General features: G+C 41.9%; 1 protein-coding gene across 1 annotated transcript in view; it reads left to right on the plus strand.

Moving 5' to 3' along the window:
* The window catches only part of LOC125624109 (potassium voltage-gated channel subfamily KQT member 1), a 765,256-nt gene that overhangs the window by 49,831 nt on the left and 692,351 nt on the right, over positions 1-23,074 (plus strand). The window contains exon 2 of the mRNA XM_048824460.2: positions 6,271-6,361. Coding sequence (XP_048680417.2) covers positions 6,271-6,361 — 91 coding nt within the window. The remainder of the gene's footprint in view (positions 1-6,270; positions 6,362-23,074) is intronic.

Consider the following 23,074-nt stretch of genomic DNA (forward strand, 5'->3'; position numbering starts at 1 on the left):
GGCAGGGGAAAGCAAGTCACAAAGTTCCATGAAAGTGCCCCTACGCATGCGAAAGTTTCGCAGCCACTGGGAATCGTCCCAGACCCGCAACACTATGCGGTCCCACCAGTCTGTGCTTGTTTCCCGAGCCCAGAATCGGCGTTCCACAGCATGAACCTGCCCCATTAGCACCATGATGCATGCATTGTCAGGGCCCATGCTTTCAGAGAAATCTGTGTCCATGTCCTGATCACTCACGGGACCGCGCTGACGTCGCCTCCTCGCCCGGTATCGCGTTGCCATGTTCTGGTGCTGCATATACTGCTGAATAATGCGTGTGGTGGTTAATGTGCTCCTAATTGCCAAAGTGAGCTGAGCGGGCTCCATGCTTGCCGTGGTATGGCGTCCGCACAGAAAAAAGGCGCGGAACGATTGTCTGCCGTTGCTCTGACGGAGGGAGGGGCGACTGACGACACGGCTTACAGGGTTGGCTTCAGGGAGCTAAAATCAACAAAGGGGGTGCCTGTACATCAAGGAGTATTTCAGGCAGGACTGCACGGAGGGTTCCAATAAGAAATGGTGCACCTAAGTTATTGTCCTTATTGGAGCAAGAAGGTTAGCCTGGCCTCTGATTGATACATGGCTAGATTTACCTCGCTGCACCTTCTTTGTGAATGACTGCAGTGTGACCTAGAGGAATGAGTCCCCTAGACAGGGAAGGAGGCAAATGAGTACAAAACAAATCTGGTCTATTTCTTGTTTTGACCCACTCCATCTATCTTTTACATCTTTGGCTGGCAGCAGACGGTGCAGAAGGACTGCATGCCATCCACATCTCATGGCTGCTCGGCAGAAGATGGTACAGTACGACTGCAAGCAGTCCGTATCGCCTGCCCGCTCACCATAAGACGGTTCAATAGGACTGACTGCAGGACTAAAGAGAGTGACCTGGTCAAGTCACTCCAAATTTAGTCCCTGTGCCCATGTCTGCCCAGGCGCTCCCGATCGACCTCACAGAGGCGACCAGGAGCACCTCAGACATGACGATGACGGCTACCAGTCGTACTGTACCGTCTGCTGCCACAAGGCAAGGGGTTGCTGCTACTGTGTAGCAATGCCGTACCGCGTCTGCCAGCACCCAGGAGACATAAGGTGATGGTTACCTGAGCGGGCTCCATGCTTGCCATGGTATGGCGTCTGCACAGGTAACTCAGGAAAAAAGGCGCGAAATGATTGTCTGCCCTTGCTTTCACGGGGGGAGGGAGGGAACGGGGGGCTGACGATATGTACCCAGAACCACCCGCGACAATGTTTTAGCCCCATCAGGCATTGGGATCTCAACCCAGAATTCCAATGGGCAGCGGAGACTGCGGGAACTGTGGGATGGCTACCCACAGTGCAACGCTCCAGAAGTCGACGCTTGCCTCGGTACTGTGGAAGTGCTCCGCCGACTTAATGCACTTAGAGCATTTTCTGTGGGGACACACACACTCGAATTTATAAAACCGATTTCTAAAAAACCGACTTCTATAAATTCGACCTTATTCCGTAGTGTAGACATACCCCTAGATGGCAGCAATTGTGGAACAAAGCAGCATGAGTGATCAAGAACCTTTGCTTCTAAGTGAGTGGATGTTAGCTCTCTCTAGATTGCACTTGTTTATGGTTATGCAGTAAGTGAATGTCTTACTCTCACTATTGGTATATAAAATCTTAAATAATACAGGCTCAGTCTACTCTTCAATTGTCATAGATGGGTGCTAGGCTGTGTGCATTCTGATTATTTCAGTATATGTATAGTTCTTGCCAACATTAAATAAGTAATCATTGCACTTCTATGTGTGATGGATGAGTTTTACATCTGTCAAGTTGACTGTATGGCAGAGAATTAGGCTCAGCTAACAGCTGGCTGAGAGGGAGCTTGTAATGAATCTAGTGCTAGCACCAGCCTGTGTGACACAGACTAATTTGGGGTTCTCTTAAAAACCTTGGAATCATTGGCCATAAAAACATAAGAACGGCCATACTGGGTCAGACCCAAGATCCATCTAGCCTGCTATCCTGTCTCCTGACAGTGACCAATGCCAGGTGCCCCAGAGGGAATGAACAGAACAGGTAATGAAGTGATCCATCCCATTGCCTGTTCCCAGCTTCTGGCAAACAGAGGCTAGGGACACCATCCCTGCTAATAGGCATTGATGGACCTATCCTCCATGAATATATCTAGTTCTTTTTTGAACTATGGTTTTCATGGTCCACAAAGGCCATCTCTTATCTTTAGGAAAAATCTGCAACCAGCTTTTACAGCTAGCACCTAGTTTATATTGATTTATATTTTCAAGCCCGTCCTTGCAAGAGGAAGAGGACTAAACATGTCTTGGTTTTATTGTTTTTAATGAGTGTCCTCTATATTCTTGGTCCCAAAAATAGACGTGTGGTTGAGGGCTTTGTGGAGCCCAAAGGCAGTGTTAGGAAGTTGACCCCTTAGAATTCACAGGATAATAGGGAGGAGGAGGTGGTGATGATGATGATAAAAGCAACACTAATTGGTTTTGTAAACACCCATATAGAATTTAAGATCTTTTGAGTCTTACCAACAAATTTAATGAATTATTTATATCTGGTTTGGATGCTGCTGCATGATAGAATAAGAGAGGAGTATATCAAGACAGAGTTGATGCTTCTAAAGTATACAGCTACTTCTAGACTTATTTCTTGAGGTACATTAAGATTTTATAAAGTAAACTACTGAATATATGTTGGAGAAAGTGAAAACTGGTCACTGAAGCCTTGATCCTGCACAGACTTGCATTCGGACATAATTGTATGCATGTGAATAGTCTCAGACTTCAAATGGATTACTGATGGATGTGAAGCTGAGCATATGCATAAGAGTTTCTTGGACCAGTATGTGGAAATAGAAATCTAAATCCTATCATGATACTTGGAAATGCTGTTCGATGAATTAAATTCTGCCTGAATTAAACTACTTGTTAGGTGAACTTATTTGATGTACCATATGAAAATTTTTTCTCCACGGTAGGTTACTTGTACAGTATCATGTTTGCAAATTTATTCTGAAATTTCACATTGATTCTACATGTGGTTCAAATGTAAAATTGCCCTTTTTTGTGCTTAAAAATGAAGTCTAGATTCTGGTTTATTCCATTATTGGGTTTCTTGTGCCTTCCTGTAAACATCTGGTACTGGCCACTGTAGGGGAAGTGAATACTGAATTAGATACAACTCTTCTGTGATCCATTACAGCAACTACAGTTTTCTTTCAAAAACCTCTGATGCAGAAAAGAGCGCACACCTCTCCTCACTCAAACTTTTTGATTTTGCTGGTTTTTGGAAGGTTCTGTTGGTTGAGGGGCTTCAGAGTTGAAAAAGGATATTGTGATCCATTCAGCATTAGGAGCCCGAAGAGTAGTGAAAGTACGACATGATCTGAACTCCTGAGAAAAGTCTACCACAGGGTGACAGAAATCTGTTTGTCAGGAAGCATAAATATTGGGTAGTCCATGTACTAACTACAGTAAATTTTATTGAGTATATTTTTTAAGTGAGCCTCCTTTGAAGTGTAAAACATTAAGAACAACTTTTTTGGAAAACTATTAAATTTAAGGGACAAATTCTACACTGATGTACATCCTAGTAGAATAGGATTCTACTGTGTTAAGTGAGCAACTAATTTGGGCCTAAATGCTTGCTTCATTGGTATGTTTTGTCAATCATTCCATCTCTTAAGATCTGTATTCATATTTTGGGGATGCATGCAGGGGGCAATTCATCCTGTGTCAACTGAAAAGCATTTTAGTTATTTATATTGCTGTGACAGTTGGTGAGCTTAGTAGGAGCACAGCTGATCAACTTGAAAGTATCAACAGTTGAACTTAGCCAAAACCCCCTCTGTGACAACAGATATTTGTGGAGCTTAAAACTTCTAAGGAACTTGCAGAGCAGTAGTTCCTTGTTCACAGTAAGAAATGTCAGGACACAAAATTCACACTAGGACTTGACCTGGAGGCAATTCAATTGGAATGCTGTGGATGAGAGAACCAACTGTACTAAGATATTTAATCTTTCCTGCTGGAACACAAATCACAGCTCTGTTTCCCTTCCCTCTGAAATTCTGAGTCAATACTGGAGAATAGGCAATCCTAAAGTCCCTCCCAGTTTATTTTATTTTGTTTAAAACCACACAATGTCGTTAAAAGGGACATTTGCAACTGGTTTTGAAGGTCACTGTAGCATATGACCAAGAATTAATATGATTAACACAGGCACATTAGTAATTAGACCATACAGGAAACAGAGATTTGAGGCTGTTGGGGTTTTTAAGGCTGTAAGCTCCTATATCTCAGTTAAATGATGATTTTCACTTTACAGATTCTGGTTAATACTATATTCTTCCTGTAATCATCTCCCAAATGATAAGATGCTGGGCACAACTGTTAGCAGCACCACCTGCTGAGCAGCTTGAGCCATAGTGTGGACTTCGCTATGGTAGGGGAAAAAATAAGCCCAGCAGTGAGTAGTTCTTGGCTTGAGATGCCTTCTAAAAACTATTAAAAGGAAGGAGAATGTACTGTTTTGCTTTTATAAGGCAAAATATATTTAGCCTGTCACAGTCCAGGAAACTTGATTATGCACTTGTGAACAACTGAATGCAAAAAAGGCTTAGTATAAAAAACAAGACTGCAGTCAAGATCACTGAAATGTAGGAAATGCAAAACTTAAAGGTCCTAGAGCAGCAATAATTCTACTGTGTTCCTCTTCCTATATTTATCATATATTTAATGACATAAACAATATCTAACTTAGGTACTCATTTTGACAAGAAAATCAGGAGTATAACACAAGGTTACAACTCAGATGAGTTAATGTTGTTAGAACCTTTCTATCTTCATTTGCTGATTTTTTGCAAATTTTAAACAGTGCAGCCAACAGAGCTTGCCAGCTTTTTTTTTGCTCAGGAGTTATTGGGCTAGTTGTGCCAGGTTCATGATGGAGCTTGTAAGCTCTTTGAACTAATTCGTTCCATAACCCACAGAGATTGAGGGATGGAGGAAGAGTTTGTCAGCTAGTTATATGTGGGGCTAAGGTTTTGTGGATGGCTTTGGTAGCTGTGGTGAGAGTTTAGATCAGGACCCTTGTCATAGAAGGAAAGGATTTGACAGCTGAAGGAGTCAGTAAGTGTGGATGAATGTTTCTGGGCCACCCAAATGAAAGAAGCAGAACCTCTTGGCTTCTCTGATGTATGTAGGAACAGATGTACAGTTCAGCCCTACGTTTCCTGAGAGGCATGGAGGGGGTGGTGAGAAGTGCAGTAAGAATTCATCCTGTGGTATAGACATGAGTTCTCTGTGAAACATTAAGTTGCACTTCTATCAACTATTCTGCGTGTTACCATTTGTGCAGAGATGGTTGATAAGATACTTCAATAAATGAAGTAATGGGTATTTCATTGATTCTTAAGCATTTAAGTGCACCACATTCTTAATTTTTCCCCATTTTATATTTTATGGTTCTCTAACAAGTTTTTAGAATCGTGCATATACTTGTGCTAGAACAATGGCTATAGAAATATTACATCATCTCTGCTGGTTTGTATGTATTTTGTAATGGTTAATTTCATTACTTCAGTAATTACTTACAGTGACATTAATTTAACCAAAAAAAGGAAAAAAGTACTTGTGGCACCTTAGACTAACAAATTTATTTGAGCATAAGCTTTTGTGAGCTACACGAAATCTTAAGCCGAGATAAAATTGTTAGTCTCTAAGGTGCCACAAGTCCTCCTTTTCTTTTTGTGGATACAGACTAACACGGCTGCTACTCTGAAACCTGTCATTAATTTAACCATTAACTCTAGTAGTGTCCCTGACCCCATTAGAATTAACTTGCCAATTTGAAAGATTCCCATTGCAGAGTAAAGGTAATAGTGACTATTTTACTTAAAACCATTGTAACTGTGTGTAAAGTCTATTTTGGAAGGAGTTGATGATGATGTGAATTTTAGGTATTTAACTGAAGACAGTATCAGCTTTTTTTTAATAGCCACAAGTAATGAAAGTTCACTCTTTTTTTTTTTTTTAAATCTGAAACTTCATTGGACTTAAGTGGCACTTCTGGATTTCCAGAACACTGAATTCAGCTGAAGCAGAAGAAAAGGATGATTAAATTACATGAAACAGAAGCATTTTTTTGATTAACATTAGATAAACCAGTATTTGCGGTGTAGCATCTCTTTGACATGTCATTAAACACTTCCGTTTTTTGTTACAGATTTCTACTGGTGCTGATTTGTTTAATTTTCAGTGTACTCTCTACTATAGAACATTATTCAGAATTTGCCACAGGGACCCTTTTCTGGATGGTAAGTATACTCCTTTTTTGTAAAATATAATTGTTTTGGTGACAAATCTGTTCTTTCTGTAAGTTGAAAAACAAGGAAAGGAAATAGAGATCTATTGGCAGTCTATTAGCAAGACAAGGGAATTTAAAATACTAGCTGCTGCATATGATGGAAAAGTAATATCGAATTTAAGGATGAAATAAAGTTACTTAGAAATTCTATAAATCTACAGAATCTGAGTATTCATAGCGTAGCAGTGTTCATTTTTTTTATTTTTTAAGTCCAGAAAAAAAATGACGATCATCTAGTCTGACTTGCATAACCAAAACACAAATTTTCACCTAGACATTCCTATATTAAGCCCATAACTTTTGAGCTAAAAAAATATATCAAGGTATGCAGTGTTTAATGGGGTGTCCTACCTCCAGGAGAATGCTACTTTTTTGCACCTGAAAGTGCAAATTGCTAAAAGGTTATGACCTTCAGAAATATTTGAGTCGCAGTAATAAGCATTCTCTGGCACAGTGATTTAGCAGTGTCATAAATATAAAGGGAAGGGTAAACCCCTTTAAAATCCCTCCTGGCCAGAGGAAAAATCCTCTCACCTGTAAAGGGTTAAGAAGCTAAAGGTAATCTCGCTGGCACCTGACCAAAATGACCAATGAGGAGACAAGATACTTTCAAAAGCTGGGAGGAGGGAGAGAAACAAAGGGTCTGGGTCTGTCGGTACACTGCTTTTGCCGGGGATAGACCAGGAATGGAGTCTTAGAACTTTTAGTAAGTAAGCTAGCTAGGTATGCATTAGATTATGATTTCTTTAAATGGCTGAGAAAAGAACTGTGCTGAATAGAATGACTATTTCTGTCTGTGTGTCTTTTTTGTAACTTAAGGTTTTGCCTAGAGGGATTCTCTATGTTTTGAATCTAATTACCCTGTAAGGTACCTACCATCCTGATTTTACAGGGGGGATTTTTTTATTTCTATTTACTTCTATTTTTATTAAAAGTTGTCTTGTAAGAAAACTGAATGCTTTTTCATTGTTCTCAGATCCAAGGGTTTGGGTCTGTGGTCACCTATGCAAATTGGTGAGGATTTTTACCAAACCTTTCCCAGGAAGTGGGGTGCAAGGGTTGGGAGGATTTTGGGGGGAAAGACGTGTCCAAACTACGTTTCCCAGTAAACCCAGTTAGTTTGGTGGTGGCAGTGGATATTCCAAGGACAAAGGATAAAATTAATTTGTACCTTGGGGAGGCTTTAACCTAAGCTGGTAAAAGTAAGCTTAGGAGGTTTTCATGCAGGTCCCCACATCTGTACCCTAGAGTTCAGAGTGGGGGAGGAACCTTGACAAGCAGTATCTGGTAGAGTTTCATGCTCAACCTAGAGACAGAGCAATCACACCAATGCCTCTCATAGTTTAGTGGCAGAATTTTAACAATATTACAAGCCTATTCCATACTTCTCCTATGTGTCACTGCTGTCCTTTTCAGATTTTAGGCCAAATAAATTTTGTGCTTGTCAGGACTTATGACTTACTAATCTACTAATGTCTCAGGCTTTCCTTGGGGAACTTATTAAGCAGCATACTTAGTATTTTGCAAAAGGACATTGTTATATGCATTGCTTATCTATAGTCCTTGGTCTCACTGTTGTCCCTGCCAGTAGAGGGTGACAATTAGATCTTGCTGTGGTGAGGAAAAGCTGTCCATTTGGAATTGGACTGAGGTCACTAACTCATTTCACAATGGCCACTGAACGACCCTCAGATGGTAATAGTGTTCAGTTACCACCAGTCCTAGGCTAGCTTTGAATGACTGATATTCAGATGAGAGGTTATGGAACACCAAAACATACAGTGCCCAGTCCATACCTCCATTTGAAAATGTTTAGTGGTCCGCAAATGAAAAAAGGTTGAAAATCATTGGTCTAAATTTACAGCAACTTAGATCATAGAATCATAGAAGATGCGGGTGGGAAGAGACCTCAGGAGTTCTAGTCCAACCCCCTGCTCAAAGCAGGACCAACCCCAACTAAATTATCCCACTCAGGGCTTTGTCAAGCAGGGCCTTAAACACCTCTAAGGATGGAGATTCTACCACCTTCCTAGGTAACCCATTCCAGTGCTTCACCACCTTCCCAGTGAAATAGTTTTTCTTAATATCCAACCTAGATCTGCTGTGCTCAGTGTGTAATATCACAACAGCTATTTTGTTTTTTTTTTAAATTGTGATTTCCTAATGTGATGGATTTTTGCTTTACAGCTGGCTTGAGAATCAAAGCTTAGGTACCCATTTACTTCACAGGAGCTTAAACTTCATTAGTGCATGCAGCCTTCACATGTAGTTGACTAAAACCATCATTGGATTCCCAGTGTTATTTTAAAGCATTTGTCTAATGCTGTAGCAAATGTTGCTTGGCTTTGCTCAGAGTCAAACAAAGTGCAATTTTGTTGGTCATGTGCAAGCCTCTAAAACCCTTATAAATAAATACTGTAATGGTAAAATATATTGAGTCAGAACCTGACATAGTGATACTGAGAGAGAGTCAGTGTTGGCCTCTGTTCTTATACTGGTTACGTGTGTGTGTGTATTTGTGTATCTAGTGCTTGCGGAAAAACTGCCAGGTTAATCTTCCAAGTGACTTCAAGTCCTTTGGTTTTTTGTTTTTCCCAACCAAACGGATACAGCATGGGCATTGACAGTACTAAGACAGTATCTATGCCAGTCTGTCAATGTGTTGCAACCCTGAGCTGAAAGGTCCATTTCTCTGCGACATGAGTAGTGTCACTTCCATGTCGCTGAATCCTTAGCTTCCCTGCTTAATTCAGCTGACAGGTTAGTTGTGGTATTGGCCATTTATATGGCTACTTGTGCAAAATAGAAAAGGAGTACTTGTGGCACCTTAGAGACTAAAATTTATTTGAGCATAAGCTTTTGTGAGCTACAGCTCACTTAATTGGATGCATTCAGTGGAAAATACAGTGGGGAGATTTGTATACAAAGAGAACATGAAACAATGGGTGTTACCATACACACTAACGAGAGAGTGATCAGGTAAGGTGAGCTATTACCAGCAGGACAGAGAAAAAAAAACTTTTTTGTAGTGATAATCAAGGTGGGCCATTTCCAGCAGTTGACAAAAAGTCTGAGGAACGCTTGGGGGGGGGGGGGGGGAAGGGAGGCGGGCGGCGCTTGTGGTGTTTAGATGCTGCTTGTAATTATTAGAACTGGGAGCACTGGGTGTTGGGAGTCTGAAAGGATGGGAAACAGGAAGGAGGGGGGGAAGTTGAGGAGGCTGAAAGGACAGGAAACACGAAGGGGGGTGGAAGTTGATGAGGCTGAGTGAGAGCTACCGAGGGTGCAGCAGCAGCTTGGTGAAGAGGTTTCCACTTTAAAAATACAGTCCTATTGAAGTTCGTGAGTACCTTGCCTGGTTGCTCCAACATTTTGTTGACTAGGATGGATCTTCTCTCTCTGAACCCACCTGTACCCTTTCTGCAAAGCCCAGGTGAGCTGCCAATTGCTTTTACTACCTGGCTCTATATGTTTGAGACTTACCTGCTTGCAATCAGTGCTACAGAGATTTCTGGAGTAAGAAAGCATGCTCTGCTAATCCACTACCTTTGAGCAGAAGGGCAGCGTATATTTTACACTTTTCCCCTTGCAGATGATAAATGAGACTGCACTTCATTAAAGAATTTATTTGTGCCAAAAGTGAATGTAGTAGCTAATCGCTACAGATTTCGCCGGTGCGAGCAGAAAACAGGGGAGACTATAATGCATTGTATTGCTTCGCTGCGGAGTCTGATTGTAATTAGTGACTTTGGGAATATGGCAGATGAGATGATTAGAGACCAGCTCACTGAGAAAACAACCATGCTTTGTGTAAGAGAGCTTACTTCTAGAACCACAACTTACACTAGAAAAAGCAATAACCATTGCTACTCAGATTGAGTCAACTACAGCTGAAGCCAAAATAATGAGCATGGATACAGGAGGCACAGTCCAGGCTGTGACTCCTCTGCAGAAAAGTTCGCTATCACTGCAGACAAACGATTACAAGAGGAAAACTAATGAAAAACCACAGAATCAGCAAATTCAAAATACCGTAAAAGCATGTTTTTGCTGTGGATCCCCACCACACCTTGCAAGCTACACAGGATGTCTGGCAAAAGTAGCTCAGTGCAATCATTGCAAAAAAATTGGGTATTTTGCTAAAGTATGTTGCAACAGCCAGTTCAATCAACGGGTGCATGGAGTTACAATACCAGATGGTACTGTGCTGAGCGTGGACAAAATCACTACTGCACATATTCCAGAACAAATAAAGTGCACTGTAAATGTTTCCGCCATACCCTCAGGCAAATCACACACACTATTCAGCTAATGTTGGACACTGGCTCAGCAGTATCTATACTAGCTGATTCCATCTCTTTGCATTACTGTAAAGATGTGCCTCTTTCTGAACCCAAACTTCACTTGGTGTGCTATTTGAAAAACCATATTCCGATACATGGCTGCCTGCCAGCAATAATTACTTTTGGTGATTGCTGTGTAACTGCAGAGTTCTTCATTGTCCACAAAGGCACTCCTATCCTTGGCAGAGATTTACTGGCTGCTTTCAATCTCAGGGTAGTTAATGGACGAATTGATCTTCCTCAGCAAAGCACTCTTGCGGTACACACAGGAGTTTCAGCTGGGACCCAACACCAGGTTGAAGAGAAACTCGGCTGTGCTTACGGGTTTCTGCATAAAGTTAAAATGCAGAATAATGTGATACCTGTACAACAGAAGTTACGGCGCTTACCATTTTCAGTCAGGGAAGCTGTTTCAGAGGAACTTAGGAAAGTTGTTCAAAAGGACATTGAAGAGTGACTCCTCGGAATAGGTTTCACTTATAGCAATGATGCAGAAGAAGGGTAGAGGCATTTGCCTTTGTGTGGACTTAAGGGAGTGAAATAAAGCTATTGTGATTGACAGCCATTCTCTTCCTCACATAAAAAGTATTTGCAGAACTCCGTGGAGCAAAGATGTTTTCTACTTTGGATTTGCAGAGCGCATACCACCAGGTTATGTTGCATGAAGACAGCAGAGACCTCACAACACTTATTACACATGAGGGACTACTTCATTTGAAACATGTTCCATACTGTCTCACATCCGTCCCAAGAGCCTTCCAAAAAAGTATTCCCGTAGAAGGAAAAGGCCTGGGTAGAGACCGTCGGATCATGGAAGTCGTCAAATGGCTACACTGGTGGTGTCGGAGAAGGCTTTGGATTCTTTGATCATGGGATGGTGCTCCAAGAAGGAGTGCGAGGCAGAGATGGGCTCCACCTAGCAAAGAGAGGGAAGAGCATCTTTGGAAGCAGGCTGGCTAACCTAGTGAGGAGGGCTTTAAACTAGGTTCACCAGGGGAAGGAGACCAAAGCCCTGAGTTAAGTGGGGACGTGGGATACTGGCAGAAAGCATGAGCAGGAGAATGTGAAAGGGGAGGGCTCTTGTCTCATACTAAGAAAGCAGGACAAACAGCAAGTTATCTCAAGTGCCTATACACAAATTCAAGAAGCTTGGGAAACAAGCAGAAAGAATTGGAAGTCCTGGCACAGTCAAGGGACTGTGATGTGATTGGAATAACAGACTTGGTGGGATAATTCACATGAATGGAGTACTGTCATGGATGGGTATAAACTGTTCAGGAAGGACAGGCAGGGCAGAAAAGGTGGGGGAGTTGCACCATATGTAATGGAGCAGTCTGACTGCTCTGAGCTCCGGTATGAAACGGTAGAAAAACCTGAGAGTCTCTGAATTAAGTTTAGAAGTGTGAGCAACAAGGGTGATGTCGTGGTGGGAGTCTGCTGCAGACCACCGGATCAGGGGGATGAGGTGGACGAGGCTTTCTTCCAGTAACTAACGGAAGTTACTAGATTGCAGGCCCTGGTTCTCATGGGAGACTTCAATCACCCTGATATCTGCTGGGAGAGCAATACAGCAGTGCACAGACAATCCAAGAAGTTTTGGAAAGTGTAGGGGACAATATCGTGGTGCAAGTGCTGGAGGAACCAACTAGGGACAGAGCTCTTCTTGACCTGCTGCTCACAACCTGGGAAGCATTAGTGGGGAAGCAAAAGTGGATGGGAACCTGGGAGGCAGTGACCATGAGATGGTCAAGTTCAGGATCCTGACACAAGGAAGAAAGAGCAGCAGAATACGGACCCTGGACTTCAGAAAAGCTGACTTTGACAACCTCAGGGAACTGATGGGCAGGATCCCCTGGGAGAATAACATGAGGGGGAAAGGAGTCCAGGAGAGCTGGCTGTATTTTAAAATAATCCTTATTGAGGTTACAGGGACAAACCATCCCGATGTGTAGAAAGAATAGTAAATATGGCAGGCGACCAGCTTGGCCTAAGATCAGCAAGGATTTCACTGTTAAACACAAAAAAGCAGCTTACAAGAAGTGGAAGATTGGACAAATGACCAGGGAAGAGTATAAATATTGCTCAGGCATGCAGGAGTGAAATCAGGAAGGCCAAATCACACATGGAGTTGCAGCTAGCAAGAGATGTTAAGAGTAACAAGAAGGGTTTCTTCAGGTATGTTGGCAACAAGAAGAAAGTCAAAGAAAGTGTGGGCCCCTTACTGAAAGAGGGAGGCAACCTAGTGACAGAGGATGTGGAAAAAGCTAATGTACTCAAGGCTTTTTTTGCCTCCTGTCTTCACAAACAAGGTCCGCTCCCAGACTGCTGAACTGGGCAGCACAGCATGGGGAGGTGGTGACCAGCCCTCTGTGAAGAAAGAAGTGATTCGGGTCTTTATAGAAAAGCTGGACGGGCACAAGTCCATGGGGCCGGATGCGCTGCATCCAAGAGTGCTGAAGAAGTTGACAGATGTGATTTGTAGAGCCATTGGTCATCATTATCTTTGAAAACTCATGGCGATCGGGGGAGGTCCCGGATGACTGGAAAAATGCTAATGTAGTGCCCATCTTTAAAAAAGAGAAGGAGAATCCTGGGAACTACAGGCCAGTCACCCTCATGTTATTCCCTGGAAAAATCCTGGAGCAGGTCCTCAAGGAATCAATTCTGAAGCACTTGGAGCAGAGGAAAGTGATCAGGAACAGTCAGCATGGATTCACCAAGGGCAAATCATGCCTGACTAATCTAATCGCCTTCTATGACAAGAACTGGCTTGGTGGATGAGGGGGAAAGAAGTGGACATGTTGTTCCTTGAGTTTAGCAAAGGTTTTGACACAGTCTCCCACAGTGTTCTTGCCAGCAAGTTAAAGTAGTATGGGCTGGATTAATGGACTATAAGGTGGATAGAAAGCTGGCAAGATGGTCGGGCTCAATGGGTAGTGATAAATGGCTCCATGTCCAGCTGGCAGCCAGTATCAAGTGGAGTGCCCCAAGGGTTCGTCCTGGGGCTGGTTTTGTTCAAGATCTTCCTTAATGATCTGGAGGATGGTGTGGATTGCACCCTCAGCAACTTTGCAGATGACGCTAAACTGGGAGGAGAGGTAGGTAGGCTGGAGGGTAGGGATAGGATACAGAGGGCCTAGAGAAATTAGAGGATTGGGCCAAAAGAAATCTGAGGTTCAACAAGGACAAGTGCAGAGTCCTGCACTCAGGAGGGAAGAATCCCATGCACTGCTACAGACTAGGGACCGAATGGCTAGGCAGCAGTTCTGCAGAAAAGGACCTAGGGGTGACAGTGGACAAGAAGCTGGATATGAGTCAACAGTGTGCCCTTGTTGCCAAGAAGGCTAACGGCATTTTGGGATGTATTAGTAGGGGCATTGCCAGCAGATCAAGGGATGTGATTGTTCCCCTCTATTCGACCTTGGTGAGGCCTCATCTGGAGTAGTGTGTCCAGTTTTGGGCCCCACACTGCAAGAAGGATGTGGAAAAATTGGGAAGCGTCCAGCGGAGGGCAGCAAAAATGATTAGGGGACTAGAACACATGATTTACGAGGAGAAGCTGAGGGAACTGGGATTGTTTAGTCTGTGGAAGAGAAGAATGAGGGGGGATTGGACAGCTGCTTTCAACTACCTGAAAGGGGGTTCCAAAGAGGATGGCTCTAGACTGTTCTCAGTGGTAGCAGATGACAGAACAAGGAGTAATGGTCTCAAGTTGCAGTGGGGGGGGGTTAGGTTGGATATTAGAAAAAACTTTTTCACTAGGAAGGTGGGGAAACACTGGAATGCGTTACCTAGGGAGGTGGTGGAATCTCCTTCCTTTGAGGTTTTTAAGGTCAGGCTTGACAAAGCCCTGGCTGGGATGATTTAGTTGGGGATTGGTCCTGCTTTGAGCAGGGGGTAGGACTAGATGACCTCCTGAGGTCCCTTCCAATCCTGATATTCTATGTCATTGAGTCTGAAGAATGACCATGGAGTTCAGTGCTATCTGGATGATATTATCATGTTTGCAGGTTATTGTCACGCTCCTCAGAAGTATTTCCAATCTGTACTAAACTGCACCAGAAAAGCAGGCCTCAAGCTCAATGGGTCCAAATGCAAATTTAGACAAATGGAACTCTCCTTTCTGGGGCATAGAATTTCACAGGCTGGACTAAAACCTGATCCAGATCATATCCTGGCAATTTCAAATGCTCCTCCTCCAACAGATTTGCAAACCTTACGTTCCTTCTTGGGTCTTACCTCCTGGTATGCAAAATTCATTCCTAATTATGTTTGTCATTGAACTGTTACGAGAATAACTACAGAGAAGTTCAACCTTAGTGTGGACAACGGATGCACAAGCTTGTTTTGAAATGGTGAAAGACTTGATTGTACATAGTCTAGTACTTGCACTATTCAGTCCTGCATTGCCCGCAATTGTAACTATGATGCTTCTGTTTATGGACTTGGGGCTGTCCTCACACAACTTCACGAGGACAACACAGAGAGGACTATTGCATTTGCTTCAAGGATACTAAGTAATGCTGCGAGAAAATATTCTGCAGCTGAAAAAGCTCTTGCTTGTGTCTGGGCTACTGAAAAATTGAGAACTTACCTATGGGGCCGCACGTTCAAGTTGCTCACTGACCACAGCCCTTTGACGACGTTGCTCACAATGAAAGGACTGGGCAGAGCAGGATATCGTATTGCTAGATGGTCTGCAAGACTACTCGTTCAATTATGAACTGAAATATAAGCCTGGAAACCAAAATGTGGTAGCTGATTGCTTTTCTCGCCTGCCTTCCCCTTCACCAGATGGTCCACCGGAGGATGAGGCTGTAGAGGATGCCTATTACAAGCACTCTTACTGCAGTTACAAGAGAACCATTTCAAGCTGCTTGTTCAGCGTGTCCAATTCAACAAAAACTACGGGTATTTCTGATAAAGAGATGGCCCAGTAAACCTAAAAGCCTTGACCCAGTTTTGCTGCCTTATTTTAGAGTTCGGGATGAACTTCCTTTGCTTAATGGCTGTATGCTACGAGGTACACACCGGCTACTTGTGCCAGAAGAATTAGTCAAAATTCATACACCTGGCACACAATACTCATAAAGGAATTGTCAGAACCAAACGACTATGGGATCTGCATTGGTGGCCAGGGATGGAGACTCAAACTGAAGCACTCATAAAATCCTGTGTCACAAATGCATGATAAGACTGCAGTGACACATACCCCTGCATTACAGCTTGTTTCTATTTTTCGAACAATGAGACTGCATACTGTAGCTAACACTGGAGAAGATTCATTTAACTGTAACTTGTGGAAGGTTGTGTTGTGCTCTACATTGAGAGTGAGCTAAATGGTAGAGCATACTTTTGGTGTCTTCCTGTTCAAGATCTGCATTTAGTTCTACTGAAATAGCCCTTATTAAGTTACCATTTCCAAGTTGGTGACACCTGACAATGGGAATTCTATACAACACACATTCAGACCTGAATGTGGCATTCTTTTGAGGGGTTAAGATGGCCCAAATTCAACATCGTTCTTCTTAATAGAATTTTTACCAGGGACAAACTTGGCCCATTATGCATAGCACTTACTGCATGTGCATTAATGGTTTTTATCTTTATCCATGCCTTTTCGAAGCTTATAAAAAGAATAGTAAAAATCGATTGGGCTATAAAACTCAGCGTTCTATTCTCTTGATGTGTGAAATCAATTGGCATTCAGGCAATTTATGTGCATGTGTCAAGGGGAGAATACAACACTACTACAACTTTTAAAAGGAAAGTTTTTGTGAAGAGGGGGGCTAAAGAGGCATCTGAGAGGCACTAAAATTGTCAGGTTTCAGAGTAGCAGCCATGTTAGTCTGTATATGCAAAAAGAGTAGTTTTGGTACCTTAGACCAACACATTTATTTGAGCATAAGCTTTTGTGAGCTACAGCTCACTTCATCAGATGCATGCAGTGGAAAATACAGTGGGGAGATTTTATATACACAGAACATGAAACAATGGGTGTTACCATACACACTGTAACGAGAGTAATCAGGTAAGATGAGCTATTACCAGCAGGAGAGGAAAAACTTTTTTGTCGTGATAATCAAGGTGGGCCCTTTCCAGCAGTTGACATGAACGTGTGAGGAACAGTAGGGGGGGAAAATAGTTTTACTTTGTGTAATGACACATCCAATCCCAGTCTTTATTCAAGCCTAAGTTAATGGTGTCCGCTTGGCAAATTAATTCAAATTCAGCAGTCTCTCGTGGGAGTTTGTTTTTGAAGGTTTTTTGTTGAATTGTGACTTTTAGGTCTGTAATTGAGTAACCAGAGAGATTGAAGTGTTCTCAGATTGGTTTTTAAATGTTATAATTCTTGATGTCTGGCAATTCTTCAACAAAAAAGCTTCAAAAACAGACTCTGAGAGACTGCTGAATTGGAATTAATTTGCAAAGTGGACACCATTAACTTAGGCTTGAATAAAGACTGGGATTGGATGTGTCATTACACAAAGTAAAACTATTTTCCCCCCTACTGTTCCTCACACGTTTGTGTCAACTGCTGGAAAGGGCCCACCTTGATTATCACTAAAATTTTTTTCTCTCCTGCTAGTAATAGCTCACCTTACTTGATCTCTCTCGTTAGTGTGTATGGTAACACACGGAACATGAAATAATGGGTATGTAAAATCCCCCGACTGTATTTTCCAGTGCATGCATCCGATGAAGTGAGCTGTAGCTCACGAAAGCTTTTATGCTCAAATAAATTTTAGGCTCTAAGGTGCCACAAGTACTCCTTTTCTTTTTACTAAAATTGTTGGAGGCTTCAAATAAAAGCAGCTGAAACAATTTTAACCTAATTCTGGGGGGAAATAATGTTCCTGTGCTTAAGACACTTGTGTCCAATTGCTCCTAAAGCAAGTCTTCAAAGTTGAATGTAAAGTTATATCCTAAAAGATGGCAGGGATGTATCAGAAAAAAACTGTCGCTGAGTTGGAAATCATTTAATCACACAAGCACGGTTCACAGAATGTAGTAATAGCTCTACTTGTGGTGTTCGCTTGGGCTTGGAGTGAATTTCTGCTCTCTGGTAGTCAGGAAAAGACAGGCAAGTGCCATAATTTTCCATCTGACTAACAATGCATTAACTTCACTTCTGTGGTTTTGGGACTGGTGAGATTGCTTGTCTTGAGCTTCCATTTGCTGCCAGCTGAGGGAGATGTGCCCTCTCTTTTAAAAGGAGCTCTTTTCCAAACAACAAATATGATGCATATTTATGTCACTTAGCTGTTATGAGCTTGTTGCCAGCTCCTTTGCTTGATGAGGTAATTTAGTTTGTGGTCATGCTATGCAAGATAAATTATAGGACCTTAGATGTTGATTCTTTGCCCTATTCTGGCTATTTAGCAAGCCAGAACACAAAGGCAGTGACATCAGAACAAGTTTATGGTGAACAGAAAAGGTATGTAGAATTCATGAGTGGATTTCAAAAAGTGTTAGAGGATCAGGTTTTTTTAGATAAGCACACAAAAGTCCAGTTGTTTATCCAAATTTTTTGGACCTCTTGAGCCTACAAAATCAGTCTGGAAAACTCACGGGAGCAGTGCTTTTGGTGTGATTTCTGTTTAATGCTTGTTTTGGGTCAGGTGTGGTACACGAAACCCAATTTTGGGTGGCTTGGATACCTTTGATAGTGGCCCTATCAAAAATCTGGAAGCGCACTGGTCTACAGAAATGTAAAATAGGTGAGAAAAACAGCTAATTTTTTTCAACTTTGTATAATGGTTTGGTTTAGCTTAGCTTTATGTTGTGGATGAATGACTTTTTTGAGGGGTGGGGTGGGGGAAGTGGGAAAGAAGGGGTTTGCACTAATCTGATCTCATTGGCCAATCCCTAACAGCCAACGAGACACAATGATTCATTCACCTTTGTCTATTAAGGAGACTAGTCACAATATGTCTGGCTTCAGTGAGATTTGTACAGAAGTGCCTGTAAAACTGAAATAGAGAAATTTAGAGATAAATATGGAACTGTACTGATTCACCAAGTGACTTATGCCCACAGGGTATTTAGGTTTCTAGGTAAGAGACAGAAGTCCAGGACCTCCTGTAGCATTCTCTGAAATGCTCCCAGTTCCACGCACAGGGCCAGTTAGACAGGGAGAACTGCAGGGTCTCAATGCATGAATGAGACGATAGTGTAGGGAGGAGGGGTTTAGATTTATTAGGAATTGGGGAAACTTGGGAAAGGAGGACCCCATACAGGAAGGATGGGCTCCACCTAATCCAAAATGGAACCAGATTGTTGGCACTTGACATTAAAAAGGTCATAGAGCAGTTTTTAAACTAAGGGTTAGGGGAAAGCCAACAAGTGCAGAGGAGCATGTGGTTTGGACAGAGACATCTGTTAGGGAAGGAGCTATTGGAGATTCTCTATGTCCTAGTAAGGGGGAGAGGATGAAGATGATAAAGTACAGGTAGGATCTGATGAAACTGTCAAATGAAAAGAAGGCGCATTCAATTACATCATATAATGGCAGACAGATAAGTGACAAGTTTTTGAAGTGCTTATATACAAATGCTAGAAGTCTAAAAAGATGGGTGAACTAGAGTGCCTCATATTAAATGAGGATGTTGATATAATAAGCATCACAAACTTGGTGGAATAAGGATATTCAATGGGACACAGTAAGTAATACCAGGGTACAAAATATATTGGAAGGACAGAACAGGTCGTGGTGGTGTGGGAGTGGCTGTAGATGTGAAAGAAAGCATTTAATCAAATGAAGTGTAAATCTGAAATGAACCAAATTATACAATAGAATCTCGATAGATAGTAATTCCATGCTTGAATCATAAGAATATAGCAATAGGGTTATATTGCTGATCACCTGACCAGGATGGTGATAGTGACTGCAAAATACTCAGGGAGATTGAGAAGCTATAAAAATAAAAAACTCAATAATAATAATAATGGGGGATTTCAACTATCCCCATATTGACTGGATACATGTCACCTCAGGACGGGATGCAGAGATAAAATTTCTTGACACCTTAAATGACTGCTTCTTGGAGCAGCTAGTCCTGGAACCCATCATAGGAGAAGTAGTTTTAGTCCTAAGTGGAGCACAGGATCTGGTCCAAGAGGTGAATATAGCTGGACCGCTTGGTAATAGTGACCATAATATAATTAAATTTAACATCCCTGCGGTGTTTAAAAACACCACAGCAGCCCAACACTGCAGCATTTCATTTCAGAAAAAGGAACTACACAAAAATGAGGAAGTTAGTTAAACAGAAATTAAAAGGTACAGTGCCAAAAGTGAAATCTCTGCAAGCTGCATGGAAACTTTTTAAAGACATCATAATAGAGGCTCAACTTAAATGTATATCCCAAATTAAAAAACATAGTAAAATAACCCCAAAAAGTGCCACTGTAGCTGAACAATAAAGTAAAAAGCAGTGAGAGGCAAAAAGGCATCCTTTAAAAAGTGGAAGTCTAATCCTAATGAGCAAAATAGAAAGGAGCATAAACTCTGGCAAATGATGTGTAAAAATAATTTGAACGCCTAGCCAGACTCAAAAGTAATAGCAAAAAAAATGTTAAGTACATCAGAAGCAGGAAGCCTGCTAAACAACCAGTGCAGCTGCTGGACAATAGAGATGCTAAAGGAGCACTCAAGGATAAGGCCATTGCAGAGAAACTAAATGAATTCTTAGCATCAGTCTTCACTGCTGAATATGTGAGGGAGATTCCCAAACCTGAGCCATTCTTTTTAGGTGCCAGATCTGAGGAACTGTCCCAGATTGAGGTCTCAGTAGAGGAGGTTTTGGAACAAATTGATAAACTAAACAGTAATAAGTCACCAGACCAGAGGGTATTCACCCAAGAGTTCTGAGAGAATTCAAATGTGAAATTGCAGAGCTACTAATTGTAGTTTGTAACCTATCCTTTTAAATCAGTTTCTCTACCAGATGACTGAAGGATAGCTAATGTGACGTCAGTTTTTAAAAAGGGCTCCAGAGGTTATCCCGGCAATTACAGGCCAGTAAATCTGACTTCAGTACCAGGCAAACTGGTTGAAACTATACTTAAAAACAGAATTGTCAGACACATAGTTGCACATAATTTGGGGAAGAGTCAACATGGTTTTTGTAAAGGGAAATAATACCTCACGAATCTACTAGAATTTTTTGAGGGGGTCAACAAGCATGTGGACAAGGGGGATTAGTGGATATAGTGTACTCTAGATTTTCAGAAAGCCTTTGACAAGGTCCATCACCAAAGGCTCTTAAGTAAAGTAAACTGTCATGGGATAAGAGGGAAGGTCCTCTCATGGCCTGGCAACTGGTTAAAAGATAGGAAACAAAGGGTAGGAATAAATGGTCAGTTTTCAGAATGGAGAGAGGTATATAGGGGTGTCCCCTAGGGGTCTGCACTGAGACCAGTACTATTCAACATTCATAAATGATCTGGAAAAAAGGTTAAACAGTGAGGTGGCAACATTTGCAGATGATACAAAACTACTCAAGATAGTTAAGTCCCAAACAGACTGCGAAGAGCTACAAAAGGTTCTCCCAAAACTGGGTGACTGCACAACAAAATGGCAGGTGACATTCAATGTTGATAAATGCAAAGTAATGCACATTGGAAAACATAATCCCAACTATACATATAAAATGATGGGGTCTAAATTAGCTGTTACCGCTCCAGAGAGATCTTGGAGTCATTGTGGATAGTTCTCTGGAACATCCACTCAATCTGCAGCAGCAGTCAAAAAAGCGAACAATGTTGAGAATCATTAGGAATGGGATAGATAATAAGACCGAAAATGTCATATTGCCTATATATAGGTCCATGGTACGCCCACATCTTGAATACCACGTGCAGATGTGGTCACCCCATCTCAAAAGATGTATTGGACTTGGAAAAGGTTCAGAAAAGGGCAGCAAAAATGATTAGGGGTATGGAACAACTTCTGTATGAGGAGAGATTAAGCTTTGGACTCTTCAGCTTGGAGAAGAGATGACTAAGGGGGGGGTATGATTGAGGCCTATTAAATCATGACTGGTGTGGAGAAAATAAGGTAGTGTTTACTCCTCATAATAGAAGAACGAGGGCTCACCAAATGAAATCAATAGGCAGCAGGTTTAAAACAAAAGGACGTATTTCTTCACACAATGCACAGTCAACCTGTGGAACTCTTTTGCCAGAGGATGTTGTGAAGGCCAAGACTTTTTTTAACCTTGTTATAGAACTAGATAAATTGATAGAGGATAGGTCCATCAATAGCTCTTAGCCAGGATGGGCTGGGATGGTGTCCCTAGCTTCTGTTTGCCTGAAGCTGGGAATGGGCGACAGGGGATGGATCACTTGATTACCTGTTCTGGGGCACCTGACATTGGCCACTGTGTCAGAAGACCAGTTACTGGGCTAGATGAATCCAATATGGATGTTCTTATATTCGTAGGGATCAGATATGTTAAGGTGTCATTTTTACTTTGACTTTTCAGGGTCAAGTCACTTTTTTTAATGAATACTTTTCACTTGAGACATTTCTGTGCCAAGGATTCCAAATGTTCTATTATACTTAAGTCTATAGACCTGAAAGTATAAAAATAAAACACTTGCTGACTTTCAAAAGCACCCTACTTTCGTCCAATAACGTTGCTGTTGAGGTCAATAGGAGTTTTACCATAGATGTCACTAACAGCAGAGATGAGCCAACAGGTGAATGCTTTTGAAAATCCCACTCTGGAATATAGGATATATAGGAATATATAAGAGAATGGATAATCAGGGTGAGTTGGGAAGATGGGAGAAGAACAGGTCTTCGCTAGAAATAAGCACAGTAGTTCCTATTTCTGGATGATTTGTCTTGCATTTGCTGTGCCCCTGAGTTGATGATATTTTGCATGATAAATCAACTTCTGTCTTCATGATGACACATACAGCAATGTAAAAAGTGCAAGATCCCAAATTTGGTGCAGTATGGTAACATGTCACAGAACATCATCCCTTTATTTCCATTGGCTGTACTTTGCCCTGAATGTCCTCAGCCCCTACAAGTATTTATAATTAGAGATGGGTCTGAACCCAACACCTCAGACCTCAAGTTTTGGGGAAGCTCATCCTCCAGAAGAGCTGTCTGGATGGGATGAGTGTCTTCAATGGCCCATTGTCAGAGTTGTGTCCTTAATCGGCCATCAACACATAGCTGTGTAGCCCTGATGTAAATCTATCTGGGGAGTGTCACCCTAGACACACAATACATGTTTGAGGTACAAATCATAGCCAGTATTCATAACTTTAGATACAAAGATGATGCATGGATTTAACCAGGT

This window comes from Caretta caretta, chromosome 1 (assembly GCF_965140235.1).
Source record: "Caretta caretta isolate rCarCar2 chromosome 1, rCarCar1.hap1, whole genome shotgun sequence".
NCBI classification, from domain to species: domain Eukaryota; kingdom Metazoa; phylum Chordata; order Testudines; family Cheloniidae; genus Caretta; species Caretta caretta.